The sequence below is a fragment of the Macrobrachium nipponense genome, chromosome 26 (assembly GCF_015104395.2).
Source record: "Macrobrachium nipponense isolate FS-2020 chromosome 26, ASM1510439v2, whole genome shotgun sequence".
Lineage (NCBI taxonomy): Eukaryota > Metazoa > Arthropoda > Malacostraca > Decapoda > Palaemonidae > Macrobrachium > Macrobrachium nipponense.
The window spans coordinates 35,241,769-35,257,014 of record NC_087215.1 but is presented as its reverse complement, the minus strand read 5'-3'; the positions used below and the strand labels follow the sequence as shown (position 1 = coordinate 35,257,014).

General features: G+C 38.7%; 1 protein-coding gene across 6 annotated transcripts in view; it reads right to left on the bottom strand.

Moving 5' to 3' along the window:
- Positions 1-1,126: 1,126 nt before the first annotated feature.
- The window catches only part of LOC135200183 (long-chain-fatty-acid--CoA ligase ACSBG2-like), a 59,524-nt gene continuing 45,404 nt past the window's right edge, over positions 1,127-15,246 (bottom strand). For all 6 annotated transcript variants that reach the window (XM_064228552.1, XM_064228553.1, XM_064228551.1 and 3 more), the window contains 6 exons: positions 8,366-8,576; positions 8,009-8,147; positions 7,591-7,788; positions 6,115-7,402; positions 3,200-3,446; positions 1,127-2,269 (listed from right to left, as the gene is read on the bottom strand). In XM_064228552.1, coding sequence (XP_064084622.1) covers positions 2,193-2,269; positions 3,200-3,446; positions 6,115-7,402; positions 7,591-7,788; positions 8,009-8,147; positions 8,366-8,576 — 2,160 coding nt within the window. In that variant the 3' untranslated portion in view covers positions 1,127-2,192. The remainder of the gene's footprint in view (positions 2,270-3,199; positions 3,447-6,114; positions 7,403-7,590; positions 7,789-8,008; positions 8,148-8,365; positions 8,577-15,246) is intronic.

Here is a 15,246-nt window from a genome sequence, read left to right as displayed (position 1 = left end):
ACTTTGAATAAGGGGAGAAGGGCATAGACCGTAAAGCCAATTTTTCTTCTTAATATATAACTAAAAAAATTTTAAAAGTATTTCATCTTGATTATACCTGAATATGCAATGACATTTATAGAAGAAAAAGTAGAGTTTTGTGAAAAACAAGCCCCCCCCAAAAAAAAAACAAAAAAAACTCTGGGTACAAGCCTGTATTAGCCCCAAATCATTACTGTGACTACCTCAAATTAAACTGTGGCCCAGTACTCAATCAAATAACTGAAAGAGTTTCTAGACAGTAAAATAAGTTTGTGAGAAACCTTGCTAGTAACTAATCCAGTTGCCAATTGAAGCAAATAGTTTTAAAAGTTTACATTTAGTGATCACATCACATCATATGCAGGGACATGCAGTCTTAAAATATACCAGTTGACCCTTTACCTCCATTGATGTTCAAGGCTATGGCTTTAAGGCCACTAAGAATCTGCAACCTAATGGATACCATGGCAGTCACAAGTGTTCAGTATCATAATTTGCTTGCAGAATTGTCAATTATGTGTTTTTATTTCTAAGATAAATTACTGTACCACAATTAAGACAGCTTCACATATGATCCATGCCACCTCTCAGTAATTTGTGCATAAATAGAATGCGTCAAAATTGGAGTTTCAGTAATTAAGAGTACACCTCAGTTGTGTTTATCCGATTATTATTTACAAAGTTCTCAAATCGGTAAAAACCCTCAGTTATACCTGTACATCAGATTTGAAAGTTATATATTCTTCAAATTCAAATGCAGCCGAGATTAGTACTTTATTTAGGTTTCCTCTGCCTCATTCATTTCAGCATACCGAAAGTAAATGGTTTCTATAAACAATTTTCTTAAAACAAATTTGATGATAATCAGTTAACACCATCACCTGCAATAACATTTGTTTCACAGGCCTTTTCCAAAGGGCTTGAAATGATAAGAGGAGCAAATTATAATAGTTGTACAGCCAGGGCTTCCCAGAGCTTAAGGGATGCTGAAAGCACTTCATAGTAATGTCTCTGTAAACTGCCCAAGGAAGGCCTGATTTAAGCAGAATTGAGAGATCTTTACCACTTAAAACATTTTTCCGTTTCAAAGGGTAAAAATATATAATTGAGTTTGGACTTTTAAACAAATTCCACATATACAAATTCAGTTACATATACAAATTCAGTTACATATACATAAGGTTAAATCCAACTTTGAACAGTCTGGTAATCTTAATATACAAACATACATTGCACAAGGGAAAGCAAGCTATTTTTACAGGTACATAAAGATTGCATTGTTGAATAACTCCTTAAAAATTATCTTAAGTACTATGCTATCCCTAGTGCGTTTGAGGAGCAAATAAACATAAATAACAGAATCTATACAGGTTCATAGGCCAATACAGGGTTTACCTTCCTTTCTTTTAAATGCAATCATTTACTAAATGCAAAACAAGTTTAAAGACTTCTCTTGCTACCATTTTCCAATTATCATTAAAATTTCCACATTGACACTTCAGTAACTTTAAAAAATTAATACTCTATATCCAAATTAATATCACTATTCTATACATATTGATTTTAGATTAAATTGCAGGAAGTGACATGAACTCTGTATTGTTACCAATATATTAAAAATAAAATATCTTCAGTCACACAGTGGCACATTGGACATATTACGATCAAGATACTTTGATTCTATGCATACTAACATACTGTACATTTATCACACAGCCCCTGCACTATGTATCACATTATCTAGACTTCAGCTATATAAAGATTTAGCAATTCAACCTTCTCATGTTCACAAGCACAATCTACATCACTGATATCTAAATTTAATTTGTGTAGATATTTTGGCAGTCTTCAAAATCTTCAGTATGACCACTTACCAAAACTAATTACTTTCAACAATCTGTCAAGTGACATTAGGACTCGTACTATAAAAACTTAGTCATATTTTGGTTGAACTTATTGACACCACACAGCATCTTGTGCCATGGACCAAACATGAAACTTAGTGTGATTTAAGGTAGAAATCATAACTAGGAGTTTGATTTAAGGTAGAAATCATAACTAGGAGTTTCAGTTTTGCCATTAGCCTTATATAAAATAAAATTGAGCTTACAAAATCCTTTAGCCATTGGTCCTGAAGGCACACTAGGCAACCCCAACCCCATATTATAATACTAAGATTCATAAAACCTTTCAATAGTCTCGCTGTACTTCAAAACAACTTGGGGCCTTTTGGTTTTCATAGTTGGTCCTGAAAAATACAAAATTTGAGTTTCAAAATCATAATACTACAATATTAAAGGTTCCAATTTCAGTTCTACTGATCAATTTCAAAAATATTTTTAATCACAGATTTAACAAAAACTAACATTAAGTATTCTCTGCAGTTGAATATGTGACTGAAAAGATAAAAGATTCAAAAACTAAAGAAATATGTGAGTAAAAGTTGTACAGTAGGCAACTATTTTTAGCTATCTTTTAGTCGGAATAAGTAAGTTTCCACTAATTTCAAAAAGCTTCCTAAATTTTGATTTTTAAGGTGATAACAATCAAAATTTGTAGATCTAAATTCTGTTATAAGAGTTCCCATAGGGCTGACCCAAGTGCCTTCAACCTTTAGTTTCCATGGAGAACTCCATTGACAGGCAGTACTTCACCTGATTTTCAGTACTGGCACAGTCATGACACTATGTACTATATTTTTACAGTTCAGCAGCAACAAATTAATATTTAGAATTAACCTACAGTATTAGAATTTCCCTACAGTATAGAATTCTAAGTCAATGATACTCATTTCGTGTAAATGTGAACTACCAGTGTGCCTTAAGCATTTTTGCACAAAAGTGATTACAACTATGTATTTCCCAAGGTAAGTCAAGCTTCAAGTTAATGGCAAGTAGCAGCATGTACTGTACTATGATAATGGCAACACGTAATAATTTTCACATATTAACTAGTAGTTTTTGAATCATTCAATTGTTGGTACTTGAAACCCAGTAAATTCTACTTTCTAACCTTTTGGAAGTTAATCCCAAATATTTTCCAACTTTGTTAGTGAATTCGATATTGAGCATGAGGTAACTGGAAAAACTAATCCACCTCATGACCTGTAATCTTAAAAGACCAGTTAAGACCGACCAGACAATTCAAAAACTAATTTATAAAGTCAAAACGGACTTACCTAATTCACCACCTGGTATGGAGAAGTCTTTTGGCAAGATTGTCCATTTCTGTATCCTCTGGGCATTTGAAGGAGCTTGTTTATTTGCTCTATCAATCCCATCCTGGATTGCCCGCATTATATTCACATCTGGTCCAGCTAACACATCCTGAATGGTATTTGCTCGAGATCCTACACTGCGGCACCACTCTATAGCTGCTGGTGTTAAAGCATCTAAAGGTTCTCCTGTATCCATATTCATGTTAGTCTGCAAAAACAGAAACCATATTAGATGAACAGTTTTTTTATTTTTTATTTTAATTAGATAGTTTTTTATTTTTCTGTCAAAGCTTGTGGTATTTAGTAACTTTGTGTACTAACATTCTTGCATCCTTAAGAAATCAGAGAGAGATTTAAGGAAGCAGTTCGTAGGGGCATCAGATTGGTGGAAGATGTGAGCACTTGGTGGACAGGAAATAGTACAATGATCCTTAAAATAGCAGAAGAATTACTGCGGAAGACATCTGGTAGAGGACCACCAAAGGAGAAAGAGAGCTAGTGAAGGAACCCAACACCCAAGATGAAGAATAAGGAAGCAGGAGTAGCTTATGATAGGAATCAATCTGAGAAAAATAGGAGTTTGAAAAACTGCAAATAAAGAAGCTCAAAGGGCAGTAACATGGGTAAAAGCAATTGCAATGGACAAACTGAGAACTTAAGAGACTGCTAAAGGGCAAAAGAGAATACAATAGATAGCAAAAATGGAAGTGTTTTATCAAAAGAAGAAAGCATAATAATAGCTAGATGGAAGGAGTACTTTGAAGAGTTACTAAATGAAGAAAACCCAAGAACAATAAAAAGATGGAAACCCCTCATGAAAGAATAGTCTAGGATATCAGCAGAGAAGAGATTAAGAAGGGACTGGATAAAATGAAGGGGAATGTAGTGGGACCTGATGGAATACCAGCTGAAGTGTGGAATTGTTTAGGTGTGGAAAGCATCGACATCCTGTGGGATTTAATGTCTAAGATATATTGCCAAGAAAGAATGCCTGACTTGTGGAGAAATAGTCTAATGGTCCCAATCTACAAAGGGAAGAGTGATGTACAGGAGTGTGGGAACTACAGAGGAATTAAACTAATATCACATACAATGAAAATATATAAGATGATTATAGAAGGAAGACTGAGAATGGAAACCAAAATTTGTGAAGGACAAGTTGGTTTTATGCCAGGAAAGAGCACAGTTGATCCAATATTTGCACTAAGGCAGACAGTAGAAAAAAGAGAGAGGGGCAGAAAGTACTACATCTGGTGTTTATCGACTTGGAAAAAGCATGATAGGATACCTAGGCAGGAAGTATGGAGGAGCTTGAGAGAAAAGTGTTTCTGAAAAGTATGTCAGAATAATGAAAGATATGTATGCAGAGGCAACCATGCAAGTAAGAAGCACTGTTGGAACTACAGAGAAGTTTAAGGTGAAAGTTGGTCTCCACCAGGGTTCAGCCCTTAGTCCCTACGTGTTTGATATTGTGAAGGATGTTATAACATTGGAAGTTAGAGAAGAGGTGCCTTGTGTGCAATGTTTGCTGATGACACTGTGCTGACTGATCTAACAAGAGAAGGTGTCCAACTCAAGCTAGGAAGATGGAGAGAAGAACTTGAGAGTAGAGGCTTAAAAATTAGCCGAACAAAAACAAAATATGTGTGGAAAGGTGGAGAGGAATGGCAGGGAACAGTGAAATTGGACCAAGAAGACAAAGAGGGTTAGCTCCTTCAAATATCTTGGTTCTGTTGTGAGTGAGAATGGAAACCTAAATGCAGAAGTCAGTGCATGGATGAGTTGGAGATTGGAGAAAGTCACCAGGGATACTATGTAACAGGAGGATCAGTGCAAAAGTTAAAAGAGAAGTCTCATAAAAGCGTAGTTAGACCAGCCATGCTCTATGGGGCAAGGACTTGGCCAGTAAAGAACAAGAAAGAAAAATAGAAGTGGCCGAGTTGAGAATGCTTGAGGTGGATGTGTTGTGTCACAAAGAGACAAGACCTGGAATGAATTTATCAGGGGGGACAGTCAAAGTATTAGTGGTTTCAAAATAAAGCTCAGGAAAGAAGACTGAAATGAATTTGGTCATGTCAGGAGGAGAGAAAAACACATGCAAGAGGGTTATGAACATGGAGGTGGGGAGCAGAAGAGGGAGGGGAAGGGCAAAGTTCAGGTGGAAAGATAAATTATTGAATGGCATGAAGGAAAAGGGTTTAAGAGAAGATTAATGTACAGGACAGAGGAAGTTGGAGAAGGCTGACTAGAAACAGCAATGTATAGAAATGGGAAAAGCTGAAGGCAAAGAAGAATTTTCTTGCATCCTTAATTTTTTGTTCTCGCCTCGACACAACAAGACTACATCATCTGTATATTCATATATATAATCCTAATGAAAACACCACCACTAAAAGAATCTTGTTACACTTGGGACTCTCAAGAACCACTTCCATTAAGTAGGCATTAGCCAACTTAATTGTGAAAATACTAGCTAAACCATCCTGTATTAGTCTTTTGACATTTACATTCACTTAAAACTGGCTTCATCTTCACCCAGCATGTAGTAGAACTTAACTCTTCCCAGACCCATCTCCAACCAATTTACATTACCCAAAATATATCAATACCAAAGCGAACACCTAGCTGCTCAGCCTTATTGGTACTTCAACAATCCAAATTCCATATTCCATTTAACATATACATTGGATTTCATATGGTTATTTACAGTACGTAGTGTACTTAAGTATCAGAGACTTGCTCTCCTAATTAACTATTCCAGATATTTCCACATGCACACTCCTAATTAAACTGAAAATTGTACTCATTGCACATAAAATTAGTGATTTAAAACTGCAATGCCAAAAAGTAATACCATAATATATAAGGAAACTAACCTTCATTGTGAGCAAAATAGACAAGAACTTCCTTTTGTCACCAATAAGCATACAGTTGCTCAAGCAAGGAAGCTCTGACTTGAGAGTATCTTCTACAAGCACTGGTGCTACGTTCTCTCCACCAGCAGTAATAATTAGTTCTTTCAGACGACCAGTAATGAACAAGAAATTGTCACTGTCCAGCTTCCCAATATCCCCAGTGTGCAACCAACCATCATCATCAATGGCTTCATGAGTTTTGTCTTCCATATGCAAATAGCCCATTGAAACATGGCGACCACCCATGCATATTTCACCATTGCCATCTTTATCAGGATTGTGCAACTTTGTATAGAAGCCTGGGGGAGTGCGACCACAGCTGCCAACCTTAAATGCTTTTTCTAGGCCAACAGTGTGAGGACCTGAGGACTCGGACATGCCATAAATTTCAGTTAGTGTTATATCAAGGCTATGAAAATATCTCACAATGTCTGGTGAAATCGGAGCTGCTGCAGAGATAAACAGCCTGCACCTGTCAAATCCAAGAACAGTCTTGATTTTCTTGAAAACAACAGCATTAGCAATAGAGAAGCAGAAAGGTTTCCTGAAGTCCTGCCTTTGTTTACGTTCGTTTGCTTCCAGTCCAATTGACTTTGCCCAGGTAGCAATGGACCTTTTAACACCTGTGGTCTTCTTACCGACTTCCATCATCTTTTCATAAATCTTCTCCCAAACTCGTGGAACCCCCAAGAACACAGTGGGTCGCACTTCTTTCAGAGTGGCCCCTAAACTACCCTTTAGGGCGTCTGGTTGTGCAAAATAGCAAGTACCACCAGCATACATACAAGTATAAATGTCAGCCATTTGTGCAGCAACATGAGAGAGTGGCAAAAAACTGATCAGTACTTCTTTTCCTGGATGAAAGTCAACATTGACAGAATTAGCATGGGCAGTCCAAGTCAAGTTGTCATGACTGAGCATAACACCTTTTGGGGGGCCAGTGGTACCCGACGTGTAAATCAAAGTACAGCACTGATTGACAGCAATACGGCAAAGCCTCTGCTCTAACTCTGTGTCAGGTTGTTGCCTTCCAATCGCCATAGCCTCAGCCCAGCTTATAACTCCCTCGACAGTTGGTTTCCCTGAATATTGAATTATTGTTTTCAAATGGGGTAAGTTTTCACGAATCTTAAGAACTTTATCCAGCTGCTTTTGGTCCTCTACCACCCAGATTTGAGCTTCACAATTTACTGCACAATGCTCACAAGACTCTGCAGAATTTGTGGTATAAATGCCAGCTGCAAAACCACTGAAAAAAAAAAAAAAACACATCTTAGTAATCAGGGAACTGTCTGACCGAGCTGTAATAACTCCGCCCATTTTTCATCTCATTTAATGATAAATCTTTACCTAGAGACAAATACCTGTACTAGACTAATTTTCATCTTATTCATTGGCAAATATAAATTTCACCTTGAAACAAATGACTTTACTTACCCAGCAAAGATTGCTGCAAGATCAGAAATGAACCATTCAGGAGAGTTGAAACCCAGTATGCACACCCCATGAAATCTCTCTAGACCAAGCTTAATAAAAGCCTTTGCCATGGTTCGAACTTGATCATAATATTCTTTGTAGGTTGTCCCTTTCCAGACGCCATCTCTCTTGACGCACATTGCATTTGTGAGGGGGTATCTGCAGGAAATTAATATTACAGACTAAAAGAAGAAATATAGCTCAAGTGTGTACAAATCTGTTTATATTTTGGTGAAACAAAAGTAAACTGTAATGACATTAAGAACATGTACGGTAATAAGAACTATTCAATCGTTAGTTCCTCCATAGTTCAACGTTCTACTTGAAGTAAAATGAATAAACTTGGAACAAAATTTGTCAAAATGATACTGAAACTTACTTGTCAGCCGCTTTCTTTAAAAGAGTTGGTACAGATATTGGCGTGTGGGCTGAAACACCCTGGTCCCCAATTTTGAGCTTAACTGCTCCAGTTGGTTCCCAGGTTTTTATGGCATCTGAAGGAACAAGCTGATCTGGTCCTGTGGATAAGGTAGTTTCAATTACTAAAAATTGAATACATCAAAGTAATGAAATTCAAAAGTGCTTCATTTTACAGTATCGGTTTCACAGATGTCACGTCAAATTACCTAATCAAACAAGAATTTGAGTGTACAATTTTGAGAGATGCCAGGTATGCAACATATCAAAGCAGCCATGCATCCAAAAACGAACTGGAAAAGACGCTCGTTTCACTTACCATTAAGATACTCGGCCTGTTTACTTGGCGACTTGAACATTTCCGTTCTTGGTCTCGAGTCGGCGAAATGCTGCGATGGAGCAACTGACGGGGAGCACTCGGGGGATTCAGAGCGAGCCGAAGTCGTCTCCGGAGTATCTGGTCGAGGCTCCGAGAATGAGGAGGAGGACGGCACTGAGGACTTGAGGCTTTCCTGCTCAATCTCTCCTTTCTGAAAAACAAGTCATATTTCTCAATGATGCCATGTTTCCTGTCCGTCTGTCATTATGTACTGATCAAGATATGCATGTACCTTGCATGTGTACCATATATATATTATATATATCTTATATATATATATATATATATATATATATATATATATATATATAAGCATAACATGTATTATATATATATACATTATATATGCATATTTTATACATGTATGCATACATAGTATTTACAATTTACATAGTACGCGTATATACAAGTTATTGTATGCGTGAGGAAGTCACATCAAGTTCGGGACACAGTAACCAATCAGACTGCGGGTCCTCAAGGACGAAAGAAAATGACAAAAGAAACTGCGTAATCTTCGTTTCACCTCCCTTCACTTACCCACAGCCCCTCCACACTGGAACCACCCAGACCTCCTCCCAAGACCCACCAATGCACAACATATTGTTATTACTATAATAATAGTATAACCATCAATTATGATGCAGTGAAAATATATTTTTCATGACTGAATAAAAACTGAACAAAGAAACAAGATTGCTGTTCCGCACATTTATTCATAGGCAGTGCGCATCAAGATCGTCAGTTCCCTTCCTTTCAAGGGCACCTGTAGAAGGGTAGTGTGATAAAAACAGGTAATGGGGTCGCCACGTTCTAAACTGACATTTTACCCATTACTACACCAATGATGACTATTCAAGGTACAAAGCTTGGTCGTTTTTGTCACGGTAAATAAGTTCTGAATGACACGGTACTTTAAATCTTAAATGTCGCTATTAGTGATAAAAAAATACGATATATGATCGACGTTCACTTCTCTTCATACTAGAGTAATTTAAGGAAAGGTCTCCAAAAAGCACCCACCCAAAGCATATCCCCCAATTAAATATCTGTGTAGCACAGAAAGCGAAGTCTGAACCTCATCGCTTTTGATATAAAGTCATTCTTCCACAAAATTCATTAAAGGAAACGCGCTCATTACAACTAACTACTCGCTGCGGGAGAATAGAGCCTACAACTAAATCGAAAATAAAAACCTTACTTCACTAAACAACTTGTTTTGATCGTCGAACAGCGTCCGTATGCATATGTCCCCGACGGAGAGCAATTGAAAGCTTGCCGGCATCTGCTCCTGAGAACCCCAGGCATCATCTCTGCCAACAATTTGTTGGCCCGTTTATGATAGGTGGATATATGCCCATGCCCGAGGCCAATAAACACTGGTATTCAGACCAAGGGATGATACACTAGCTGATATTGCAAGGTATGGGGTACTGTGGCAATTTCCTAGTGTACATGTTATAAAAAGGGATAAGTAGTTCAAGCCGTGCGAAAAAAAAAAATGCGTAAATGTAGTTCAGGTCAATATTTAATCATTTTCTCTGGCCCCGCATCCACTAACGTCGACCCACGGTTTTCTCTGCTCCTTGACCGTATGCAACACCAGTGTTGGAACTTACTAGCCACAACCAATATTTTAAGAGCACAATATATGTTAATCCTCTTGCTTAGATGGTTAAGTCTTATAATGGGGAAACCCTGACCACCTTTTATTTTATTTACAAATACAAAAAACCTACTAGAGAAATCCGAAGACTAAAATGGAATTCAATATCCACATGCAGCAGCTATTCTGCTCTTATTCTACGTAGTTTTGAGTTATTGATCAGTGTCATGACCTGTTAATAGCCTATAAAAGACTGTTGCCATCTTGGGAAAACCTCTTTTCATTACTACAACAAAAGACAATGACCGTCAATTTTCATAATTAAACGAACCTGATACGCTCAAGGTTTTTGTATCGACGTTAAAACCCCGGATTTCAATAACATTTCAAAGTGAAACGAAATATGGAGACAACTCTCAAAGGCAACGTGACTGAAAAGTCTTAACGAAAATCCACTGAGAGCTCTGTTTCAAACTCATCTTGATCCACGTTTGACCTACGTATATTTCAGAAGGCGCTATCGCCGACAATTTTAAGACTTGACACGTCCCAATCTATGGTAATGCTGAACAGACCAACCGGCTTATAAATAAGCCTCACTGGATCACGGGGCCTTGTCTCTTCCATCACTACCACCCCCATCAAGCTGGCGTCAGCTGCCAGTTTGTTCTAGCCAGAGACATTGGCAGAAAACCTATTTAGTCTCTCGAAGTGTCTTATTAATGATAGCAAAGTGATGAGCACACGTGGAAGGGGTGTTGCTCAATTTATAATCAAAGCCAAATACCCTTTTTAAAAATGCCACTTTTAAAAATTAAGATTTAAAAGTGGTTGGACAGCCCTAAGAATTAACAGGCCGAGAAGCGTCATTAATGCGTGGAATCTCCCCACATTGGCAACTGTGAGTGAGAAAGAGTAACATTTTTAGCGAAGTTTAGTTCAAGTTTACAAAAAGTAATAAGTTATCCAAGCAACGATACTGTAAAACTACAAAAGGTTTAGCCGACCTCGATCAAAGACAGAACCCCAACATCATACGCATTTTAGGACTTCTTATATAAGGAGTTCATGGAGGGCACTCGTGAATATTTTTTATAAATAATTAGTCAAATCATTAAAAAGAAAGTTCCCTCAGTTTTGCCTCAAAGAATTTCTCTTTAAGTTCCAAAATGCTTTAGAGATAAAAGTTAGGAAACAGATAAAGGAGCCCTAAAGGATATCGTAAATGGAGTTTTTTTTTAATTCCTTATCAGTGTGTTAAACTTTGACGTCATCTCGGAGAGTTCCAACTTGATAATACAGTAGTTCCCAAAGCACCTAAAAGAAAAACTTGAATGACTAAGAAAACAAAACAAGCGGCGAGACAAAACCTGCTTAACGAGTCCGAGGAATCTTCCATAGACAGCGAGGGAACGAGGGAGGCCAGGGTTTTCTAAAGTCCCCCCAGATGGACTTACGATAACGACAGAAATGGGAATTCTGTTACCGGCAGATAACATAACCCTCGGACGTCGGACTATACAGAATGCACAACCTAAGTGACCAAAGGCGCACCTTGGAATTTTCCAGCACATAAAAAAAAAAGGAAAAAAAACTTTCAAAGACTGGCATTTCCTAGTGTGGTTTGTCTCCGCAGCAAATATCCCCTTCAAGAAAATTGCTTTAGATGTGGTGAACGCAATTCAGGAGGAGGAGATTCCACCACACACTGTTTATCATTCAGCAATCCAGATCTCCCCAGGACAAGAAATTCCTCACGTGATTTAAACCGGATTTGCGTGCAACTGATCTGCAACATTCCCGTAACGCACCATTGCCAGCTTATCAAGACGAAATCTAAGCTGCAATAATGACAATTCTGTCTCCGTCTCCAAACGTTTTCTGGTCGCATTGGCAACGATGGTCTTGAATTTCGTCACCACGCAAATACCTTGAATGCCCACTTAAGAATTTGGCCAGATTAAAAGTACTCCCTCGAAATTACTATACAGTAACACCAGACTCAGAGCAGCTATAACGTCACCCTTCGTACGGAAAAGAAAAAATTCACGTTGGTTCTTTCACACTGATTCACTGCATAGGTTGCACAAAGCGACGAAATCCAACCATTTACAGATTGCAAACAGGCTGGAGTTTAGATTTTCTATTTAAATTATTTTTTAGGTCCTGAGCACCGAAAACACCTAATGTGCCTTTTAATACCCGGCGAAGTCAGCCGTTCGTACTTCGTGCTCTACGGACTGCTCTAGGAGGCTCTTGTTGCTCAACAAGTCTCCCACATGGCTAGCTTAATCCAACAACAACAACAAGCACTGGTTCTCGAAGTGCCAGTTTTAAATCTGCTAAAAAGTTCCTTACTGAAACGAAATTTTATAATTTACTAGAGGAATAATCACGTTACTCTGCAACAAGAACTATATATTATAAAGAATGATACTTCAGCACCCTATTTACTTAGAAAACACAAAAAGGATACTATCTTCATCGGCATATCTAGTCCACTATCCAATTACCAGCTACAATTAAGTTATGTTGCGCATGTCATGGTGATTTTTTTTTGCGCCCCCCCACCCCACCCCTTTTTTTTTCATGCCACTAACTTAATGACCACCCCCGCCAGAGCGGAAGTGAATTTTAATCACACGTTATTCGCACGAACAATGTCATTAAATATTTTACACAAAATCTGAGGAAGTCTTATCACAAAACACCTGACTGAGTACACAAGTCATAATAAGACTAAGACAGCATAAACGGCGTCTAACATCGAACTGTCTACACCTATACAAACTTCTAGCTAAATTCTCAAGTTAACTGAACGTCAGTATTAAAACAAAGTACCCCTTAAGGCACAAACTAATGACTTCTTTAGCGAAGCCACTAAATTTTCCTTGTCTAATAATTTGGTGCCCTAGCACACCCAGTTCACACTAAGCAACAACATACCAGCAACGTTAGAAGCAAAGAACACACTGATTGAAACAAGCGTTTCATCCAGAAAGCGTCAGTCTACTGTTTTACCACTCATTTTAAAATATCTTCCCCATGTTCCACAACGCCCACAAACTGTGTAACCGTCTACTCTACTTTAGGAAAGCAAGACTCCACGAAACTTTTAGTGAAGTAGGAAGACACATCGGGAAGTTTCGAAGGCGTCTCTGCTAAACGCTGGTATAGGAAGAGGAATTTGAAGCCGCTACGGTCTAGGGGGGAGAGAGGGGGGCGGGTGTAATGGAGGAGGAAGACGACAACGCAGATTCGGAGGAGTAGGGGTGGGGGGGGGGAGGATAGATAATTACAGTAGCACCTGTTGCACAACATACTTTGTAGAAGAAATCAACACCAAGCCTCCATCGAGGAAAAAAAAAATAAAAAACGAAAGCGCCTTCCATAAACCTTTTCTTATTACTCCGTCGTCGGCAACCCTGGGAAGCCACCGAAGGGCGACCGGAACTGGGGCCTAAGCGTAGGATTTTCAAGGAGAACGACGATGATGATGATGATGATTACCTCTGCTTCCTGGGGGAGCGTTGGCCCTCAATGCAGCGAAGTACCTCCCCCCCCCCCCCCCTCTCTCATTCGGGAAACTTAAAAGGCAGAATCAAACTTGCCCACAGGCTTAAAAATAGCATCTCACTCTGGGGGGGGGGGGGGTGGGGGGGGGGGAAGCTGGCGGTAAGGGTAGGATCATTATATTTTGGCAAGTGGAATATATTATGATGAGCTCTACAAGAGTGACCACTTCTGGGTCTTGGGGCACCATTCAAGATGCCTACATTGGGGTAAAATCTTTAAACCGAACTCGCTTCCAGGAAATTCGCCTTACGGCTGACTGTTGGGGCCACAAACTTTATTTTACCAAGCTAAATCCTGAACTACTTTATTTCAACTCAGGCAACGGGTGGAAAGGGTGACGCTTCAGTCTTCCTACTATTCTCTTCCAACGGACGCAGCTTTGCCCATTTTCAAATCTCCCATGAATCAGCCCTGCTATAGTTGGGAAATATGTAGTTAACACTACATATTGTTTTAATACTGACATTTATGGCTGATGAGTGCGATCAGTTCCTCACAATCCTTCCGGCCGAGTGCAAAATATGCACAAGTCTAAGAGAAAATAAGAAGATTTTGTTACAGCTATCCCCCGGCAAAAGTCAATTGGATGATGCATTGTTACTCAAGTGCAACAGAGCACCATGGTATTAAGACTAGTATGGCAGACGTTCATTTGCATACTTTCATTATGATTTAAACTGGAACACTATTGCAAGACACAAGTCAAGTCTCAGTTTCCCGATTAATGAGCACATTCAGAACAACAACAAAAACCACTGATACAAAATGTTCACATTAGAATCAAAATAACGTCAATACAATACACTGCACTTCACAATATTACCAAGCATAGAATGTCACTATCTAAAAACGATCTCCTTTGGCGGAGCACTTCTTATATTAAACAAATACTTTGTACAGAAATTTCCACATTCATTACCAGCAAACTGGTCGAATACTGTATGAACTCCCAAAACTGAAGCCAGTTTGTATTTATAAAAATTGAGGACGTTAAGCTTCACGTTATCACTGGTGGACTAGAAATGAGCGACCTTTCCTACTCTGATCTCTCTCTCTCCAGCCCGATGTTTGTCCCTAAAAAAAATTCCCACTCACCCCCATTTCCCCTCCCTCGACTCCTCCCACCTATGGCTGTATGCTCCTCCCAAATCGACCTCTAATCCCACCCACTCCTCATGACGTAGTAAATGACGTCTTCAAATACCTGAGGGCTCAACCTGAGGAATGCACCTGTAGAAAAGAAAGAACTCTTGACGGACACATTCAATCAAAACTTATTTGAAGATTCAAGCTATATTACTTGACGCAGTTACATTATTTAATACGTCACTAAAGCATTAAATTTTTTAAGAGAGCAAAATAAGCGTCCAACTGGATTCAACGCAGAGTTAAGAAGCCCACTCGAATGAAGAGGGAAGAGGATGACCCTAAAATGTAGTCAGCGGCGGCGAGCATTCTCTCTAACGGTTCAAACCGGCAAAGAAGTTGGGCACAAGTCTGGAGGGCAGCCAAATTATAATCATATCCCAACGCTGCGTAATATTCGTGAAAAAATAAGTCTCCCGAAAGAGAGTAAGAAGCTTGTTGATCCTCATAAGTCAACTCGGTCATATCTTACTCCAAACTCCCTTGATCCCTAAAT